Below are 22,219 nucleotides of genomic sequence, written 5' to 3' on the forward strand. Positions count from 1 at the left end.
CAGCTGTTGACTCATGTATTCTCCAAACAGACATGAAAAAGAACAGACGGTAGTTTCACATGACTTTGCCGTTGTGGGCGACACAGTGGTGCAGTGGATAGACCTGATGCCTCACAGACAGAAGGTCCTGGGTTCCATTCCAACACCAGTCCATGGGGGTGGGACCTTTAGTCCATGGGGGTGGGACCTTTCTGTGTGCAGTTTGTATGTTCTCCTCGTGTCTGCGTGGGTTCTCTCTGGTACTCTGGCTCCTCCCACCATCCAAACATATGCACTAATAGGTTAATTGGTTAATTTAAATCACCCATAGGTGTGAATGTGAGAGTGGCTGTTTGTCTCTATATGTTCAGCCATGTGATGAACTGGTCACATGTCCAGGGTGATCCCCGCCTTCGTGCGTAGGTAGCTGGGATAGGCTCCAGCGACCTAGTGAGGATAAAGCGGGTTCAGAAAATGAATGAATGAAGTGTTAGTGATTCCCGCCAAAATGTGTGCTAGTGTTTCCCGCCACACTAATGGTGGCAAATTCAAATGGAATGTACATGTTGCAATATTTAGTCTGTAATGTGTCTTTAAAGGGCCAAAGGCCTTGGGGGGTCCCACCAGGAAACCAGAGGGAACAGAACTGAGGACATATTTGATAAGATGTCAGAATGGTATGAATTTTTGAAAAAACTAGGCATTTTGGTGACTTTTAACCTCCAACATGACCTTGACATTAGACTGTTCATAGTACAAAGTACTCTCACGATACAGTATGGCACTGACAGGATCATTAACTGTCCCATCATGAACATATTTATACACTGAACTGGACAAAAGAGTGGAGAAGCTGGGAAAGGTGTGATTTTCAGAGAGTGGGGTGGGGGGTTTGGATGAAAATTTCAAAAAAAATTAGACAGGAGTGTTAAGAACATCTTGTTGCATCAGAAAATCAGGGCTAATGTGGTATTTGATATTAACCCCCCCGCCCCCCCCCTCCCATTTACAGCCCAGTGAACCCTTGAGCCAAATCTGAACCCATTTCATCGAGGCCTTTTTCATTCATATCCCGCTTCAGTCTCCGGTTATTTATCACATCTGAAACACCTGACATGTACAGTAATGAAGTCACTGATGTGTTTTATTCTGTCACCCTTTAACGAACCTGTTTTGTCATCGTGGCCTCGCGCGTCTTGATTAACCACGACACTCACTGTAATGAGTAAACTGGTGATTGGTCCCAAATTACCTCATTTGTACTCTATTCATTTCACAGAGTCGACCCATTTTACCTCTGCGCCCAAACACAACAACAGCACAACAGCGGCGGTAGTCGGAGGCGCTGACGGCGACACTGACGCTTGAATGACATGTGGAAAAATGGCCGTATGACTCACTGCAAGATATTTCATCAGACATATCGCCGCAGTCATCTTCCTGGTCGCAGCTCCAGGCGCCGGGTATACATCGTCCGTTCTGGCAGGAGAACTGGTCGGCCTGACAGGGCTGGGCTGAAGGAGAAAGGAGGAAGCCACTTAATTCAATCACACGTACATAAGTCAATGCAGGATGTGCACAACACCTCTAATGATCACTACATCACTGGGATGTCAATGTCGGCCCGCTGCAAAACTCTATCACTCAAGCGCACAGTAACGGCGTTGGAAGGTCTGAGCGCTACGGGGGGAAATGTGCCGCCGCAGTTCGTCAGTTATACATCGCACGTTCGTCGGTGAACATGCATTTTTACAGCCCACAAGTGATCTCGGGCTGATTTGAGATATTCATGTCAATCTGGTGATGAGGGAACATTCATCATCCTCAGCCTAATGTTCGCTGATTGAGCCTCTGAGGATAAAAATACTCCTAAGAGGCACCATTGAAATGTGGGGTGGGATGGCAATGAGATCTACACTGTAAGTGCTTCTGATATGCAGCTGCCCCTCGTAGGTACCACCACTCTTTGATTCTGAAGAGAGCTCCCATACAATATTCTATCTGAGCTACCCCAGAGCCACTTCCATTCAGCACTTGAAGATTAATACAGCCTAAAGCAGGGGTCTCAAACTCATTTCCTTTCAGGGATTGTGTTTCATTCAGCCCGATTTGATCTCAAGTGGGCCGGACCAGTCAAGTAATAGCAAAATAACCTGTAAATAATGACAACTGCAATTTTTTTGTCTTGGTTTTAGTGCAAAAAAACCCAAAAATACAATTAAATTATGAAAATACTTACTATCAAAAAAACAAACAAAACAAAAAAATTGGACCAATGGCCCTGTATCTTAGCAGCCAAATTCAAAGCTTTGGGAAATGTATCCAGATCCATTTATTCTCCCCCAGTTCTGTGTATTTATTCTATTACAGAAATAGTCCATGTTTTGCTCATATTCAATCAGATCTGTACAAAATTCAAATTCACACTTGATATCATTGATACTGATTTATTGGATCAATCCACTTCCTATCTGTTAGAATGGGAACATTTTTCAAAGTGGCACCAAATCCAGAATCAGATCTGGATCCAAATAATTTCAGTCCCTTGTGTTGACATCATCATACAGAAGCTGTATACCAAGTCTGAAGTCAATCAGAACTGGAGTTTGGGAGAAGAAGACGATTGAAATGTTTTCCCCATAAGAGCCCATGTTAAATTTTGCGTCAGTTCCGGATCCAGAAGAAGATCCTGATCAGCATGTGGACATTATGTTTGGGTCATCTCCCCATCAGGGCTGGACTGGAGACATTTACACTGGAGATCATTTAGATTTACTGAGTTATTGCATCCATCCACTTCCTATCTCTGATAATGGGGACATTTTTTAAAGTGGCACCAAATCCAGAATCAGATCCGGATCCAAATAATTTCACTAACTTTTGTTGAAATCATCATAAAGAAGCTGTATACCAAGTTTGAAGTCAATCAGAATTGTAGTTTCAGAGAAACTTGATTGAATCGATTGAAATTTTTGTAACGGATGACTGACGACGACGGACGACACATGACGACAATAGCTTACAGCCTGTCGGCTGGTAAGCTAAAAAAGTAAATAACCTGAAAAAACTGAAATTTCTTCAGGAAATTTAGTGCAATTTTACCAATATTCTGCCTCAACTTATCATTTCTACATGTGCATTATGGATCAGATCTACAAAGACACTAAACACTGAGGAACTATGGCTGTGTATCGGCAAGAATCTGGCGATACAATACAAATCACAATACAAGGATCACAATACGATATATCACGATACTGTTAAAAAGGCAATTTTTGTTTGTTTCTCTTTTTTTTAAAGATTATTTCCTGGAAGAATTGAATTACACCAGAAATCTGCACAAACACTAAACACATTTTTATTTGATCCCAACAGGATCTAATGTTATTTCACAACATTTTTCTAATTCTCCTAGTTTCCAAAGGAACTACCATCTGCCTCTCAGACAGTAAAAAGTGCTTTTAGGATGCTTCAAATAACCATTATTTAATAAAACAGGGTTAAATAATAATAGACCTGCAACTGATTAATCGACTCAAAGTGACCCAAAATAATCATTCAACCACAATCTTCCCGAATCACAGCTTTGTTTCCTTCATTTCTCTGCTGTTAAACATTGGTTCCACTGTTGTGTTTCACACGGACGCTTATTGGAACGCACAAAGAAGCTTCAATTCAGGAAAACTGCAATAGAATATTTCCCTTCAATCAATTCAAGTCGACTAATCGAATCGGGATTTTTTGCGTTGACTTCAAGCACCTAATTGATTAATCAGTTGCAGCTCTAAATAATAATAAATACATTATAAACAAAAAAGAAAAACAAAAACAAAAATGAACCTCCACCATATCTGCATTTGAATAAATACCTAAAAATATCGATACAGTACTTTTTTAATATCGATACAGTATTGTGAAATGAAATATCGTGATATTTTCTAACACCCCTATTAGAAACAGAGAAAATTGTTAAAATTGTGCTTAATTTTCTTTAGACGTTTCAGGTTGTTTTTATTTGTTCAGGTTATTCATATTTTACTGTTACAGGATAGTTTGTAAATGTAAATATTTCCATAATTTAATGTTATTTTTTGCACTAAAATAAAGAAGAAGAAAGAAAGAAGAAGAAAAATAAAACTATGGAAGTCCTTTTTATCACATTGCACTGTCATGCCTGTGAAATTACTTCCAATAAAGAAGTTAATAATTAAAAAAGAAAAAGAAAAATCAGTCCCCATGCAAATAAAAACCCCTCTATCAGCTGACGGCTCTTGCTGAAACCCAGCCTGAATCTGCCTGTACATCTGGTCATGTGTGTGTCTTCTACACTCAGGTGATTCCATGTGAAAACACCCAAACTGCACCCACTCCACACCCACCTGAACATGTGATATTGGCCTCGTCCTCGTTGTTCCCGCAGTCATTCATTCCGTCGCAGAGCCATCGTTTGGGGATGCAGCGGTTGTTGTTGCACTTGAACTGATCGGTGGGACAGGTGTGATTGTCTGCAAATGATCACCAAGAAAAAAAACCCAAAAAGAGCTCATAAATAAAGAAATAAATAATGGATTTCATTTCATTTCAGACTTAATGCATACTGTATTTGGTGCGAGTGTCGCTGATCTAATCCACAGTGTTATGGGGAAAGAGTTTTGCATTTATACATAGTAAGTTCTTTACAGAGTTCAACTACACTTCAACTGATACGAATACAAAAGAGGAGAAAGAACCGCATTTTAGAGCAGAATTTAATGCAACCACAGTCATAATATCAGCCTCTGTCATTATATAATCACACAGCTTCCATTTAAAGGTCTAGATTTTGGAGGATTTAAGGTGAACTAATTGTAGACATAAAAAAATTGGACCAATGGCCCTGTATCTTAGCGGCCAAATTCAAAGCTTTGGTAAATGTATCCAGATCCATTTATTCTCCCCCAGTTCTGTGTATTTATTCTATTACAGAAATAGTCCATGTTTTGCTCATATTCCAATCAGATCTGTAAAAAAATTCAAATTCACACTTGATATCATTGATACTGATTTATTGGATCAATCCACTTCCTATCTGTTATAATGGGAACATTTTTCAAAGTGGCATCAAATCCAGAATTAGATCTGGATCCAAATAATTTCAATCCCTTGTGCTGACATCATCATACAGAAGCTGTATACCAAGTCTGAAGTCAATCAGAACTGGAGTTTGGGAGAAGAAGACGATTGAAATGTTTTCCCCATGAGAGCCCATGTTAAATTTTGCGTCAGTTGCAGATCCAGAAGAAGATCCTGATCAGCATGTGGACATTATGTTTGGGTCATCTCCCCATCAGGGCTGGACTGGTTATAATTTAGATTTACTGAGTTATTGCATCCATCCACTTCCTATCTCTGATAATGGGGACATTTTCAAAGTGGCACCAAATCCAGAATCAGACCTGGATCGAAATTATTTCAATACCTTGTGTTGACATCATCATACAGAAGCTGTATACCAAGTCTGAAGTCAATCGGAATTGTAGTTTTGGAGAAGAAGATGACTGAAAGTTTTGTAACGGACGACAGATGCCGCATGACGACAGTAGTTTACAGCCTGTCGGCTGGTATGCTAATAAAAGCAGCTCTGCTGATGGAGGATGAGTATGGAGGACACAGGAACTGTTCATACTCAAGACATTTACACTTGTTTTATGCAGTTTTGCCGATGAAAATATACATATATGCGAGTCACAATTCCACATATTATGACGGCGTATTAGGGCCACATAGGAAACACTACAAGAATAAAGTTGTAAAATATCCAGATAAAACTCATTATTTTATAAAGCCATAACAGTATGGGACTAAAGTTCTAATATTTTGAGAATAAATTCCCAACAGTGCGATTAAAAAGTCATAATTTAGAAATTGTAAGCCTTAATCCTCGTTGATGACAGAGTTTCCGCTGACAGTGAACGATTAATGCTAATATGTTGATGGTGGGCGGGGCTAATAGGCTCAGTATTTGGCCTTTGTGCTTAAACCCAGAGATTTGACTTGTTCCAAGAATTTTCTTCTTGAGTTGAACCCCACTGAGATATTACACCTAATTTTAAACAATATTTAGAACAAAACCAGCTCCATGATTGAAGGATGAGTATGGAGGACACAGGAACTGTTTACACTCAACACATTTACACTTGTTTTATGCAGTTTTACCGATATATACATATATATATATATATATATATATATATATATGAGTCATAATTCCATATATTATGACAGCGTATTAGGGCCACATAAGAAAATAAAAATACTTGTCACTACGAAAATAAAGTTGTAAAATATCCAGATAAAACTTATAATTTTAGAAAGCCTTAATATTATTACAATAAAGTTGTAATATTTTGAAAATAAATTTGCAACAGTGCGATAAAAAGTCGTAATTTAGAAATTGTAAGTCGTAATCCTCATTGATGACAGAGTTTCCGTTGACAGTGAACGATTAATGCCAATGTGTTGATGGTGGGGGGGGCTAATAGGCTCAGTATTTGGCCTTCGTGCATAAACCCAGAGATTATTTGACTTGTTCCAAGAATTTTCTTCTTGAGCTGAACCCCACTGAGATGTTGCACCTAATTTTAAACAATATTTAAAATAAAACCAGCTCCATTATTGGGGGATGAGTATGGAGGACACAGGAACTGTTTACACTCAACATATTTTCACTTGTTTTCTGCAGTTTCACCTGTACATACAAATCTATTGAGTCATTACATCTTCAAACGATCATATGAAAAATCTTACTGTGAAGACTTGAAACAAGTAAATTCTGCATAAAATAAGGATTTTACCATTCTATAATCCTCAAATAATATGGTCTTATTTTAATAAAACTTGATAATTGTAATTTTCTTCCTGCACTGGCAGATAATTTACTTGAAATAAGACATTTTAACCCAATAATGAGTTTAATTTTCTTATTTTCGTACAGGCCTTTTTCGCAGTGTTTAGGTCGTTGGAGGGTTAAAGGTGACAGAACTCCTACTCCAGTGTGTACTTCTTGTATATGTCTTAATGTCAGATGCTTACTTATGCTTCATGGATTTGGAATAAAAAACAGATTAAGCTCCTTATATCCACCGGAAATCTCCACTTCCTGTTCTTTCTTAATCCTCAAACACAGTAAAAATACAAAACAATATTAATAAAAATGACTTGAAGTATGTAATATCCCAGTGGAGCGGGAAATAGATCATTAAATTTTGACATGTTGATTTAATTTTGCCAGTTTGTTGCTCTGCTTCTTTAAAAAAAATAAAAATAAAAATTAAAAAAGCCTCAGCTGCATCGGAGTCATCTTGTTTATTCTGCAGATTTGTTCAAGTACAAGCGCAGACGACGGCGGCGGCGTGAAGGAGGAACACTTTTCCACCCCTGTCTCTGCTCTGACATTTAGAAACACTGTATTTGACTTGAGCCTTTTCAAGTCGACTCGTGCGAAAGCGTGTGCACGACGGCGAACGGCCTAATTTTAGGATACTCACAGCAAATGTGGCTCTCCTCATCACTTCCATCCAGACAGTCATCATCGCCGTCACACTTCCACAGGGCTCGAATGCAGCGATGATTATGGCACTGGAACTCATCACTTTTACAACGCTGGGGCTCTAAACTGCCGCTGGAAATGTCTGCTAAAAAAAAAAAAGGAAAAAATCAAATCCCTTCCATGGCTTCGATGGGTGACTTTAACTGAAATAAGTGTGATTTGGCTTGTATTTGTGTATTTGTGTTCAAACTCCGCATGATTTCCCATTTGGTTTTATTTAGTTATCAGCAGACACTGCACTCAGCGCAGTCTAACATATGTTTGTTTGTTTGTTTACTGTTTATTTCAGACATGCAACTGCAACAACAACACATAAGCACAGTAATAATCGTAACAATAGTCATGTCTGAAAGGGAGTAGGAAGAAGTCTGTACTTATACGGACCGACCCCCATTCACCGCTCCACAGACTACAGCACATTAACGACTAGGGCTGTGCAGTGGCAAGAATGTGGCGATACGAAACAAATCACAATACTAGGATCACGATACGATACATCATGATACTGTTAAAATGGCAAAGTTATGTTTATTTCTTTTTTAAAATGATTATTTCCTTGAAGAATTGAATTACACCAAAAATCTGCACAAATACTAAACAAGTTTTTATCGGATCCCAACAGGATCTAATTTTATATCACAAAATGTTCGTGTTCAAACTGAAATTATATTTTACAGACATTCCAGTTTCAGATCCTGTTCAAATGTTCAGATTCTATTAGTTCATAACTAACGTCAGAACAGTATTCTTGTGCAATCGCAACAAAGGAACTAACATTATTTAATACAAGAGTGTTAAATAATAATAAAATATAAACAAAAAAAAGAACCTCCACAATATCTGCATTTGAATAAATACCTAAAAATATCAATACAGTATTTTTTAATATTGATACAGTATTGTGAAATGAAATATTGCGATGCATTGCAGAACCGATATTTTCTTACACCCCTATTATCAACTGACCTTCAATTACACATACACATATAAACACATATATACATACACATATATATGGGTGCTTCTCTGAAACTGGGTTCATTTTAGTATCTAACTTTAGTAACTTTAGTAGTAGAAGCTTTTCTGCCTCCGTCCACAATAATACACATTATATAGACTAAATGTCCTCTAAAATTAACCTGGATTTAAAACATAGTTTAGCAAACTATTACATGAAACACAAAAACAAATTAGTTTTGTGTGTATACATATAAATGTATTTATGGATCCCCCCTTTTTAGGGACCAAGCAGAAAGGTGAGGCTCTCATTTTTTTTTTGTTTCGTCTTGTTTACTTGTACCTTGCTTACTTCGTCTTGTACTTATTTAATTTACTTATACTACCCTTTTTCCTTTTTTTTTTTCTCTCTTTCCTCCTTTTAATAATCATTACTGATACTTTTTTTTTCTTCTTAAAAAAAAGAGAACAGTGTACTTTGGATGATTGATGTCATATATAATATCTTGTAAGACTGTTCTGAATAAACATTTGACTGAAAAAAACAAAACAAAAAAACAGTTTTACAAAAAAAAAAAAAAGTCTTCGTTTTGAATGTCTGGGGTTGCCAGAATTTTGTGATGTTAAAATGGGGCCAGGAGACAAAAAAAGGTTGGAACCACTGGAATAAATTAATATAGTATTGATGCAATCATTACATCCATATCATGTCCCCTTCCCAAAATAATTGCCCAAGTCATTTTTGTAAAAAGCTTAAACCATAAATGACTCAAGTTCTTCTGACTGAAAAATTTGAAAAAAGAAAAAGCCTTGGGTCATTATTTTAGGAAGTTGACGATGGTTTATTTGATCTTCGTCCAGTCGGATGAAGTCAGGATCAAAACACACTGGGACGAGATGATGTTGTGCACCTCTGCATCTGATTCATTACATCCTCCTACCTGCACAGGTGACATTGTTCTTCTCCAGAAGCTGGTTGTCAGCGCAGGCACACACTCTGCCTCCTGGGATGGCCAGGCACAGGGTACTGCAGCCCCCATAATTCACACTGCATGCATTGTCACCTGAGGAGATACATCTCAAATAAGGTGTCTTGCTCATTTAAAGCATTTCCTAAGCCAACATTAGACGCCACACACTCCTGCTGCTGCTGCTGCTGTTGTTATTGTGTCTCTTTATTTTATTTTAGAACTTTTTTTAGCAACACTCCCCCTCCAGGAACAAGTTCAAGGGTCACGAGAAATTCTGCAAAAATAAATCACCTCTCATTTCCTACAAACGCTCGTCAAATGAATTATTGGGAACATGCTCGGTGAGAGACATTTGACATTTTTATCCTTCGCGGAGGAATAATTTGTCTTTCCGGACAAAGCCGACATTCTCTAAAAAGGGGAAAAAAATACTGTCACATATAAAGTTAAAGCGTAAGACACCTTTGTCACTTTCATTAAACACAGAGCCCAAAGGCAGCGCCTGAGCCAATGAGATAAAGCCTGTGGTTTTGTAAGAGCCAATCAGTAATACTCAGAGGAGCGGACAGCCAATTAATCTATTCACTGACATGAACAATGGAGGAATGTCCAGGAAATATTGGGTGCGTGGTGTGATCTACTGTACACTGTGCACCGGCTGACACACATTAATGCGCTTTTGGACGTTTGGCATCACGCTTTGTTAGTCACAATGTGTGGCATTTTTACGAAGGCCCGTCTCCGCCGCCGTGACGGGATGTATCTCAGATTAATGACTGAGATTCTCCCAGAATGACACACATCATTTTCTCTAAGTCACAGGTGTCAAACATGCGGCCCGGGGGCCAAATCTGGCCCGCCAAAGGGTCCAATCTGGCCCGTAGGATGACTTTGTGAAATGCAAAAATTACACTGAAGAAATTAACAGTCAAGGATGTCAACATGATTTAAAACCTCTTCAGTCCGACCAGCCCGCCTGTGGGCCAAAAAATTATATGACTATTCATCTACTATAAAAAATATAATAAATCAGGACAATGGATGTTTTTTTCAACTTTTGCTCAAAGTTTAGACCCTAATGTTAATAAAAGTAAACCAAAAGTGTATTTTAGTGCACACTTTAATGTTCAAACATGATTTTTAATCTTTGTGGGGTGAAATATACGCTATTAAAAATCTCCGACATGAACAATTAATTTATGCATATCATCGTCAATCCAGCAGGAAAAAAACAGACAAGGATAAAAAAATTCTAATTTCTCTTTTAGTTTGTTACAGTTTACTCAGACAGAGTAATAAATACAATATTTTAGACGATGGGAATAGATTCTGTGAGGTCTGTAAATGTCCATAGACACCAAGAACATTGCTGCAATGCACCAAACATTAGGAACAGGCAGACTATTGTTCAAATTGCACATTTCAGGTTGTTCATCTTTGTTTGTATTTATTTGCATTTTATTGTGAAAGAAAAAGAAAGTTTTGTAAATGTAAATATTTTCACAGTGTAATGTTATTTTTTTCACTTTCATTTTTTCCACATAATTTTTCACAAAGAAAATTTGTGGTTGTCATTATTTATGGGTTTATTGTGTTGTTATTTTACTGTAGATTACATTGGTCTGTATGTGGAACTTGAACCAAAAGGATTTGTTCAGCCTGGACTGTTCAGCTTCATTTTTGCACTTTCATCCTGCAGGGCCGGAATGGAACCTTTGGTGGGCCGGTTTTGGCCCCCGGGCCACATGTTTGACACCCCTGGTGAAACCGAAGCCACGGTTCAGAGGCATTGGATGAGGAGTAACTGAAGGGAACGCGTCCCACCTTGCTGACTGTGTGCGTCGTAGACTCGTAGGCCGAACAGCGGCGGTCTCTCGCTCCTCAGCAGAGTGACGTCAGCGGTGGATAAGTCCAGCTGGAAAACCGAGGCGTTCATGTACTCCGTCCAAAAGATGAAATTACGATAATGAGAGATTCCAAATGGATGGTTCAGCTCTTTTCCGTTGTACACCACCTGCAGCGGGAAACAGACGGGGTTTAATCAGCAGGTTTGGACAACACGTCAGTATCGGGAAAAAAAAAAAAAAAAAAATCAATCATCTCAAACTGGGATGGAGCTGTTTGAACATGGGCTCAGAAATGATTTGATAACAGTATATGATGAATGTGATTCAATTTTCTTTGCGCAAATTTATTCACACGGTGCTGTCTGCTTATAATAATGTTTGCTAGAATCTTGGCATTGATTAAATAGAATTTGCAAATAATTCATTAGCTTAATATGCCAGTACAAGCGTGGTCGACAGGAGCAGTTGGGGATGAAGGGACGTCTTGTTGGCAGTTGTTCTGGGAGGAGGAGCACTCCTCCATCATTTAACTGCTTAGTAGACATTAACAAGATAAATACAATCTTTATTTTCAGACTTTTGGATAATCTACAGCTTTCTACTGACACTCAAACATTATTTATTAAAGTGAACTCAATGTGGAATTGATGGTAAATGTGCACATGACAGGCTCCTGTGATAAGCTCATTTAAGAATGAAAATGAACACAGTAAGTGTCTTGGAATTAAAAAATGATAGAAATATCAAAATATCAAAACACATCACGGATGCAATTTAGTTTAGATTAACCACCAAGTGAACCAGGTTTATATAGATATAATTATTAATAATATGTCTCATGCAGCATATACAGGTTTAAACCTATTTTTAAAGTTTTTTTTTGGGCACAGTGTCATCCACTTTCTTGTAAAATCAATGTGAAAAGCATCAAAACCAACTAAACTGACTGTTTTTTAGATCTAATGATTGCAGGTGAATCCCCGTGGACTTCATCTAATTTTATTTTGAAGTTTTTTGGATGTTTGTGGATGCACTTTCAGTATATACTCCCATCATAAACTTTGGGTCATACCCAATATTTTCCTCATTTACAGTACGACTTTATCTAAAAACACTTTCAAGATGCAGTTTTTTGAAATCTTGACATCAAAATTGAACATTTATGGAAAAAAAGTCCGGTGCCTAAAGGGTTTAATTTTAAAAACGGTGCATTAGGGACACAAACATGTAGCTGTAGTCTGTTTTCTGTGTAACCCAGGGCTGTCCAACTCATTTCAGCTCAGGGGCCACATTTAATCTGCAGTGGGCCAGTAAAATAATAACAGAATAACAGAGAAATAATGTCAACTTTCCACCATGTTTTACAGTGAAAAAAGTCAAATTACATTATGAAAATGTTGACATCTACAAACTATCCTTTAAAATAATATGAATAACAAACTGAAATTTCTTAAAAAAAAAAAAAAAAAATGAAGTGCAATTTTAACACTATTCTTCCTCAGTTTATCATTTCCACATGTGCATTATAACTAACAGATCACAGTGGATCTACAAATACACCAAACATTTAAAAACAGACAGAATATTGGTACAATTACACTGACTTCTATTAAGACATTTCAGGTTCTTCATATTTGTTCAGATTTTTCTTTTCTTTTTTTTAAATGATAGTTTGTTTTAGTGTAAATACAGAAAAATTACATTTATTACAAATGTATTTCTTTGGAATAAAAAATGATAGAAATATCACAATATCAAAACACATCACGGATGCAATTTAGTTTAGATTAACCACCAAGTGAACCAGGTTTATAACAGATAGGATTATTAATAATATGTCTCATGCAGCATATACAGGTTTAAACCTATTTTTAAAGTTTTTTTTGGGCACAGTTTAATCCATTTTCTTGTAAAATCAATGTGAAAAGCATCAAAACCAACTAAACTGACTGTTTTTTAGATCTAATGATTGCAGGTGAATCCCAGTGGACTTCATCTAATTTTATTTTGAAGTTTTTTGGATGTTTGTGGATGTGCTTTCAATATATGTACATGTCCAAATGGTCCAAACTGGCACTAAATTATGTATTTATCAGTAAAAAAAACATAAATTGCCTTGGGGAAGGACCTCCATATACCATAAAGACGCACCTACGGTCCTGTGCAGGAGTCTCATTCCACCTTTACTTTTGTTGTTTTCAGGGTTGAAATGTTCATACATATTTATTTCTCATTCTCTTTTCTTCAGATACAACAAGAAAATACAGAAAAATACAGGAAATTTCCACACAGCCGTAAAAGACACACAAAAAGCTGAACTAAACGCGTTCTGAAGGTTTCAGTCACTATTTATTGTGACCTCTGACCCCATGACAAGAAGCAGCACAAACAATTAGAAACATCCGACGTGTGTTGAATGAAACCTGGAATAAAACATCAGAAAATTAATGTCATAAATCTCATTCTGTCTGAACTAAAGGGTTATAGTGTGATTTGCATCTACTTGCTTGTTTGAGAGAAAATGCACTTATTAGTCTTTAATAACGTCAAATCAAAATGCAATTTTAACCCTTAAAAACCCAAACAGTGACCGATGACCAAAACCATCGGCTGACATAAAACCTTTAATACCTGTCAATCCACTGATCCTATCAGTACATGTCAATAATTGGTGTAAAATACAGTTCATCTTTTCATGGTCATCAGATATGACCATATTTGGACGTTCAGAGGCTTCGTAGTTACCATGGAAACACTGTCATCTTCTACAACATTGATTCACCAGTAAAACCCATGGAGTTGGATCAATGACAGTGGATAAAATGAACAAAAAGGGGAAAAAAAACAACTATAAAATAATAATGCAGAATAAATAAGCAAAAAATTTACATAAAATGAAGTGAAAGAATAAAATAAGCAACGAAATGAACAAAAACCACCAAAGTAATGAATAAAATCAACAAAAATTAATGATAAATCAAAAGAGTAATAAGTAACATTAAAAAATATAAATATATCAATTAAAACTCAACATAATCGAAGAAAAAAAACTGGCAAGAAAATGATCAAAAACAAGTAAAATAAAGTAAATTAACAAAATAAAAAAGCAGATAAAAAATGTACAAAATAATAAATAACATGGAGAAAATAAGCAAAAAATTTGACAAAATGAATTTAAAAAATGTAAAAACTGATTCACCAGTAAAAATCATGGAGTTGGATCAAAGACAGTGTACAAAATTAACATCAATTAATGATAATAATAAAAAAACAACAACTATAAAGTAATAATAAATGTAGAAAAAAAATTAGCAAAACACGTAGGAAAATTGTACAATGTACAAAACTTAATAAGAAATCAAAGAAATAATTAACATGAACAAAATAAGCCAAAAACTGAAAAAAAAAGGAATAAAATAGGCAACAAAATACCATGTTCTTTAAAGGTCCCGTATTATGCTATTTTTCAGTCACGTCATATAGGTCTCAGAAGCCCAAAAACACAGTATTTAAGTTTGTTCGCCCCAAAATCATCCTTTTTTCGGAGTTCCAGCGGTCGAAAAAGTCCCTCTGACCAGCCCTCCTCAGAACAGGCTGTTTCTGGGCCTACTTCCGGGTATGCAAATGAATGCATCTGTCCACGCCCACTCCCCCTCCCCTCTCTGGGAGAGGACGCGGCTTCCGCTAGCGGTACTACACGCTAATGTTGACTGTGAAGCCATGGCTCTCTCGTCTCCAATACACACGTCTCAGACAGAACGTCTTTCCAAACACTGGCTTTCTTTGCCTTGAGGCGTGATTGAGCCCCGACGGAAAACGGCGGTGTTGTGTCGGGTTCGTGGACCTGACACGGAAAGACAACTGCCGCCACTAATGCAGGCAGCTGCTAACAAGCCTGATGCTAACTGTACTGATGCTAACCACAAAAGGCCCGTGTTCACAGTAGTTCTGTTGAATGTCTCTGGATATTATCAGCTCTTGCATGTTAACGGGGACGCAAACGTTAGCAGCAGTAACCCAGCTATGTTAGCTGCCATGCTAACGTTAGACGTACACATCAACAACCACCAGCTTATCCGTAATGTAGGGTTATGCAGTAAAGATACAAAAAAAATGATCAGAACTTCCATCTCCCACACTTGGACTTGGGTCACGAAGCGTTGGTACTGCGTCCTTCTTGGTTCGGAGTCTTTGTGCTAAGCCGGAGCTGTACGGGCCCATGTTAAAAAACACTCGTCCGTGAAATGCAGGGCACACACATACAAGCGTTTGGGAATGTTGTTTGGTCCATGACCATCACAGACAGAATCCAGACACTTTTTACGGAGAGGCTCGGAAGTGCTGAGCAAAAATAAACTCTGGTGTTGGTGTGTGCAGCCAACAACACCACAACCTGCGTGTCTCGCCTTCGCCATGTTTGTTGTCCAAGAGGTACTTTGCCAGGGCGGGGTCACAGTCAGGGGGAGGAGTTAAATCCGCTTATGTCGTCATAAGCGGACCCAACTCAAACTGGGCCGTTTGAGCATTTTCACAACATGTGGTGTAGCAAGGCAGGAGGAAACAGACAGTTTTCACATTCCAACCTCATAATGTGGCTACTGCAACACACACTACTGTAAGAAAACTGTCACAAAGTGAGATTTGCATAATACGGGACCTTTAACACTGATTCCCCAGTAAAACCCCTGGAGTTAGATCAGTGACAGTGGATGGACACACTGGGTTTATTGTTCAGTTAATGATGGATTTTACTGAAAAAGTCACTTTTTCGTCAGTTTTCTCTGTTTCTGATACAATAACCATCAACTTTAATCTGAGCTTTAATGAACATCTACATGATCAGTGAATTAAATATAGAAAAATACCTAATGTTCACTGGAAAAACGCAAAATACAGAGGGTAATGTCATAATAAATGGCGATAAAACACTTAAGAAAAGTTCAATGTAGAGAAAAAAGTGCCACAAAAGTAGACCTGGGTCTTTACGGGTTACACATAACACCTGAGTACAAAAAAACAACTTGTTTTTTTGTTTTTCATTTTCAAAACCAGAATGAAAACGGATAACGGTTCGTTTTTCCACTTCCCGATTTTGTGCTCAAATGAAACATGGAAAAAACGGATAACGACCATTTCATCTGATTTTGCTATTTCCAACATAGTTCAGTTGTCTGACCCGGAAGTAGTCGTTACTAGGGAAAAAATAAAACAAACGGAATCATGGCCGGACTGGAGGAATATTTTGTTATAATTAAGCAGCTGTTTGATATGAAAGCATATATCATTCACACACAAAAATAATCTGGCTCTTTTCTGAATGAATGAGATACTGTTTTCTGAAAAAAATTAAATTCGGCTCCGTTTTTCTGAATTAACGAGAAAATTATCTTGTTAATTGACAAAAACAGAGCCGAATTGATTTTTTTGTGTGAATGCAATACGCTTCTGTACGTATCCAACAGCTGCTTAATTATAGCAAAATATTCCTCCAGTCTGGCCATGATTCCATTTGTTTATTTTTTCCCTTGTAAAAAAGACTACTTCCGGGTCAGACAACTGAACTATATTGAAAATAGCAAAATCGAATGAAACGGTCGTTATCTGTTTTTTCCATTTTTCATTTGAGCACAAAATCGGGAAATGGAAAAACGAACTGTTATCTGTTTTTCATTGTGGTTTTGAAAATGAAAAACAAAAAAACGAGTCATGTTTTTTTTTTTTTTTGGTTTTAAATTGAAAAACGAATGAACGAATGATACACGGATTCAGACGGTCTGATTTGGGTCAAACTCAGTTTTCTTCTCACGTCAGTTTAATGGAAGGTAAACAGTTTCGTAACATCAAACATTGGACCATTTTCAGACTAACAAGTGGACAAACCTCCCCTAAAGTGAACAGAAAAATAAAACCTAAACGGACCAGGTATGCAGGGTCAAACCAAGGTCACCGTCAGTGTTTGTTTGAGGTTTAAAACTTTTATAGTAAAAAAAAAACATTTGTAGAAGGTGCAGTAACTGGAGACAGAATGTGATGAGCAGACGGTGTTAAATCAAAGGTAAGTATCCTGAACCTGACAGCAGATTTATTAGTTATAAAGTGTTCAGCCCGGCACATTTAATGTCACCACTTCTTCTTTTTCTCTTTAAATAATGCAAAAACTACATTTTCCAAGTAAAAATTTTCTTTTATTGGTGAAAATTCATCCTGAATGTGCTGCTGGGGAGAACAGAGCTGAAGAAATGGAATAATCTGCTGTGATTTTAAAAGGAAAAATGGTCTTAATTTACCCAGAAGTTAAAGCCAATTAGTCCGACTGGAACCAAACAGATATATCTGAAGTTGTTCTTTGTTCTGGTCTGTAAGTGACTCCATCTAACCTGACAAACGACTGATTCTTTTTTTTTTTCCTGTTCTACTCGGTAGCTTTTTCCTGGATCTCTACATGTGACCCTAATGCAACTGTTATTTTTGTCCTCTGTCATCTTTTCAACATCTCCACAACAGTTCATACTCCAGGTTCAAGGAAAAACCATCTGCTTTAGATTTCCTCCTTGGATCAACCTTTCCATGTTTGGAACCAGAGTTTGGTGAGATGACAAAAAAAAAAAAAAAAGAAAAAAAAAAAAAAAAAAAAAAAAAAAATATATATATATATATATATATATACAGTACAGGCCAAAAGTTTGGACACACCTTCTCATTCTTTGCATTTTCTTTATTTTCATGACTATTTTCATTGTAGATTCTCACTGAAGGCATCAAAACTATGAATGAACACATGTGGAATTATGTACTTAACAAAAAAGTGTGAAATAACTGAAAACATCTCTTATATTCTAGTTTCTTCAAAGTATCCACCCTTAGCTCTGATGACTGCTTTGCACACTCTTGCCATTCTCTTGATGAGCTTCCAGAGGTAGTCACCTGAAATGGTTTCCTAACAGTCTTGAAGAAGTTCCCACAGATGCTTAGCACTTGTTGGCCCTTTTGCCTTCACTCTGCGGTCCAGCTCACCCCCAAACCATCTCGATTGGGTTCAGGTCCGGTGACTGTGGAGGCCAGGTCATCTGGCGGCAGCACTCCATCACTCTCCTTCTTGGTCAAATATCCCTCACACAGCCTGGAGGTGTGTTTGGGGTCATTGTCCTGTTGAAACATAAATGATGGTCCAACTAAACGCAGACCGGATGGAATGGCATGTCACTTCAGGATGCTGTGGTAGCCATGCTGATTCAGGTTGCCTTCAATCTTGAATAAATCCCCAACAGCGTCACCAGCAAAGCACCCCCCACACCATCACACCTCCCCCTCCATGCTTCACGGTGGGAACCAGGCATGTAGCATCCATCCGTTCACCTTTTCTGCGTCGCACAAAGACACGGCGGTTGGATCCAAAGATCTGAAATTTGGACTCATCAGACCAAAGCACAGATTTCCACTGGTCTAATGTCCATTCCTTGGGTTTCTTGGCCCAAATAAATCTCTTGTGTTTGTTGCCTCTCCTGAGCAGTGGTTTCCTAGCAGCTGTTTGACCATGAAGGCCTGATTCACGCAGTCTCCTCTTAACAGTTGTTGTAGAGATGTGTCTGCTGCTAGAGCTCTGTGTGGTATTCATCTGGTCTCTAATCTGAGCTGCTGTTAAGTTCATCTGAGTCACCAGCCTCAGAAATCGCAAATTATCTTCAGCATCAGAGGTGACTCTTGGTCTTCCTTTCCTGGGGCGGTCCTCATGTGAGCCAGTTTCGTTGGAGCGCTTGATGGTTTTTGCGACTGCACTTGGGGACACATTCAAAGTTTTTGCAATTTTCTAGACTGACTGACCTTCATTTCTTAAAGTAATGATGGTCACTCGTTTGTCTTTACTTAGCTGATTGGTTCTCACCATAATATGCATTCTAACAGTTGTCCAATAGGGCTGTCAGCTGTGCATCAACCTGACTTCTGCACAACACAACTGATGGTCCCAACCCCATCAATAAGGCAAGAAATTCCACTAAGTAACCCTGACAAGGCACAGCTATGAAGTGGAAACCATTTCAGGTGACTACCTCTGGAAGCTCATCAAGAGAATGCCAAGGGTGTGCAAGGCAGTCATCAGAGCTAAGGGTGGATACTTTGAAGAAACTAGAATATAAGAGATGTTTTCAGTTATTTCACACTTTTTTGTTAAGTACATAATTCCACATGTGTTCATTCATAGTTTTGATGCCTTCAGTGAGAATCTACAATGAAAATAGTCATGAAAATAAAGAAAATGCGAAGAATGAGAAGGTGTGTCCAAACTTTTGGCCTGTACTGTATATATATATATATATATATATATACACATATGTATGTATAATCTCAGTTTTGTCAATATTGTGGACCACTTCCAACTTTAATCAAAAGCTTCCTGGCTAAAACAACTGAGGACAAAACACAATTCAAAAACACTGTCTTTACCAAAAATAAAAAAATAAAAAAATAAAATAATAATAATAATAATAATCACATTCAGTTAATATAATACATGAAGTAAATGCATATCATCCAAGTCATTTTGTTCAGATTTTTCAGGAAACACACACACACACACACACACACACACACAAAAAGCTGAAAAAAAATTGTGCAGTTGATGATTGAGGCAAAAAAAGTCATTTTGTAAAAAATATTTCAGGAAGGTGATGAAATGGATTTTTGGTTGAGCCACAAAGGTCTCCACAGGAAAAAATTCAATACACATTCACATTTTTCAACATTTTCAAAAAGCTGTACCTCAATAAATGAAATAATTTAGATATTTTAATAAGTTCTGATTTAGATGAACCCATAAAGACCCAGTGTTCCCTCTGTGGAAGTTCCCACATGAATGAAGAATGAATTCTCTAGTGATTCGTCACCATTTATTCTAACATTTATTCTCATCTATTTTCCTGTATTTAATTCACTGATCATGTAGATGTTCATTAAAGCTCAGATTAAAGTTGAAGGTTATTACATGAGAAAGAGAGAAAACTGAATAAACAGTGACTTTTTCAGTGCGATCTGTCATTAACTGAACATAAACCCAGTGTGTCCATCCACTGACACTGACTGTCAACTCCATGGCTTTTACTGGGGAATCAATGCTGTAGAAGATGACGGTGTTTCTAAGAACATAAAACAAGTGTCTTCAACCTCATTTTGTTCATTTTTATTCATTTTATTTCTTTTTTGTTCAGTTTGTTGCCTATTTCATTATTTTCTCTCCAAATTCTGTTCAATTCATGGCTTATTTTGTTCATGTCACTTATTTTGTTGACTTTTTGAAAAATGAATTTCCCCTCAATTTGGTTGTTTTTGTTCATCTTTTTGCTTATTTTATCCTTTTTTTGCTTATTTTTTCATGTTATTTAGAATTTTTTGAAGTTTTTATTAATTTTTTTTATTATTCAATATACATATAAACCCAGTGTGTCCATCCACTGACATTGATCCAACTCCATGGGTTTCACTGGGGAATCAATGTTGTTGAAGATGACGGTGTTTCCACGATAACTACGGAGCCTCTGAATGTCCAAATATGGTCATATCTGATGACCATGAAAAGATGAAGAACTGTATTTTACACCAATTATTGACATGGATTGATAGGATTAGTGGATCAGCAGGAATTAAACAGTTTAGATCAGTGGAAGGTTTAGGTTAAAGGTGGATGTTTGTGTCTTTATGGGTAAAATCAGATTTTGAATCATGTTTTATACTTAATTCATGTAGACAGAAAAAAAAATTAACATCATGAATCATCCACTACTGAAAAAAAAATCCAAACACTTTTGGATCACCCACACTCACATCGATATAAAGCCGATATACACGTATGTATTAATATATTACCCAGTGTGATTTGAAACCTATATAATAGTGTTCAAAATGCTGTGGATGCGTCATGGTTCATGACCTCTGGTGTCGTGTATGGCAGTAGAACTCACCATTCTCCCGGTGCCGTTCAGGTGAATCTTCTCGATGTGGTCGTAGTAGGCGTCGCACCAGTACATGGTGCTGGTTCCGTGGTCCAGAGTCAAACCGTTGGGCCACAGCATGTTGGAGGTGACGAAAATCCGTCTGTTGGATCCGTCCATCCAGGCCTTTTCTATTCGGCCGATGCTGTCGTTGACCTCATCCTCCTCCCAGTCTGTCCAGTACATCCAGCTGAAACACACACACACACACAGTACACAACTAGTTTCAGTCCATTTACATTTTCAAAACCAGAATGAAAAACAGATAACGGTTCGTTTTTCCATTTCCTGATTTTGTGCTCAAGTTGTCGTCACTAGGGAAAAAATAAACAAACAGAATCATGGCCGAACTGGAGGAATATTTGCTATAATTAAACAGCTGTCTTATACGGAAGTGTATTGCATTCACACAAAAAATAAATTCGGCTCTGTTTTTAAATTTAAGTTTTTTCAGAAAACAGTATCTAGTTAATTTGGAAAAACAGAGCCAATTTTTTAAAAACTTAATTTATACTGTATTATGAAAAAATAAAAATTTGGCTCTGATTTTCTCAGTCTATGGGCCAGTAGAGGCTGATCCAGGCAGGAGCTCTGTTTAAGGAACCTGTTCTGTTTAAGGATCTCAGAACCAGTTCCCTTTGAGGATCATGGAACTAATGTTTGAAAATGAAAAACGAAAAAAAAAAGTCGTTTTGTTTTTGGATTTTTGGTTTTAAATTGAAAAACGAATGAACGAATAATACACAGATTTATCAGCTCTGAAATTAAACTGCTATGAGCTGTTTTTGTTGTTATTATATTTGTCCAAATAAATGTGCCTTTAGTTGGATTAAAATGAACAAGAAATTGAAGAAAACAAGGGTGGTCTAATAACTTTTTTCTGCGACTGTATTG

At 37.3% G+C, this 22,219-nt stretch overlaps 1 protein-coding gene across 1 annotated transcript in view; it reads right to left on the bottom strand.

Moving 5' to 3' along the window:
* The window catches only part of lrp1bb (low density lipoprotein receptor-related protein 1Bb), a 930,516-nt gene that overhangs the window by 448,980 nt on the left and 459,317 nt on the right, over positions 1 to 22,219 (bottom strand). The window contains exons 13-18 of the mRNA XM_030124596.1: positions 21,296 to 21,515; positions 11,320 to 11,509; positions 9,466 to 9,588; positions 7,506 to 7,649; positions 4,359 to 4,484; positions 1,380 to 1,493 (exon numbers count right to left, since the gene is read on the bottom strand). Coding sequence (XP_029980456.1) covers positions 1,380 to 1,493; positions 4,359 to 4,484; positions 7,506 to 7,649; positions 9,466 to 9,588; positions 11,320 to 11,509; positions 21,296 to 21,515 — 917 coding nt within the window. The remainder of the gene's footprint in view (positions 1 to 1,379; positions 1,494 to 4,358; positions 4,485 to 7,505; positions 7,650 to 9,465; positions 9,589 to 11,319; positions 11,510 to 21,295; positions 21,516 to 22,219) is intronic.

Source organism: Sphaeramia orbicularis, chromosome 21, assembly GCF_902148855.1.
Source record: "Sphaeramia orbicularis chromosome 21, fSphaOr1.1, whole genome shotgun sequence".
In the NCBI taxonomy this organism is placed as follows: domain Eukaryota; kingdom Metazoa; phylum Chordata; class Actinopteri; order Kurtiformes; family Apogonidae; genus Sphaeramia; species Sphaeramia orbicularis.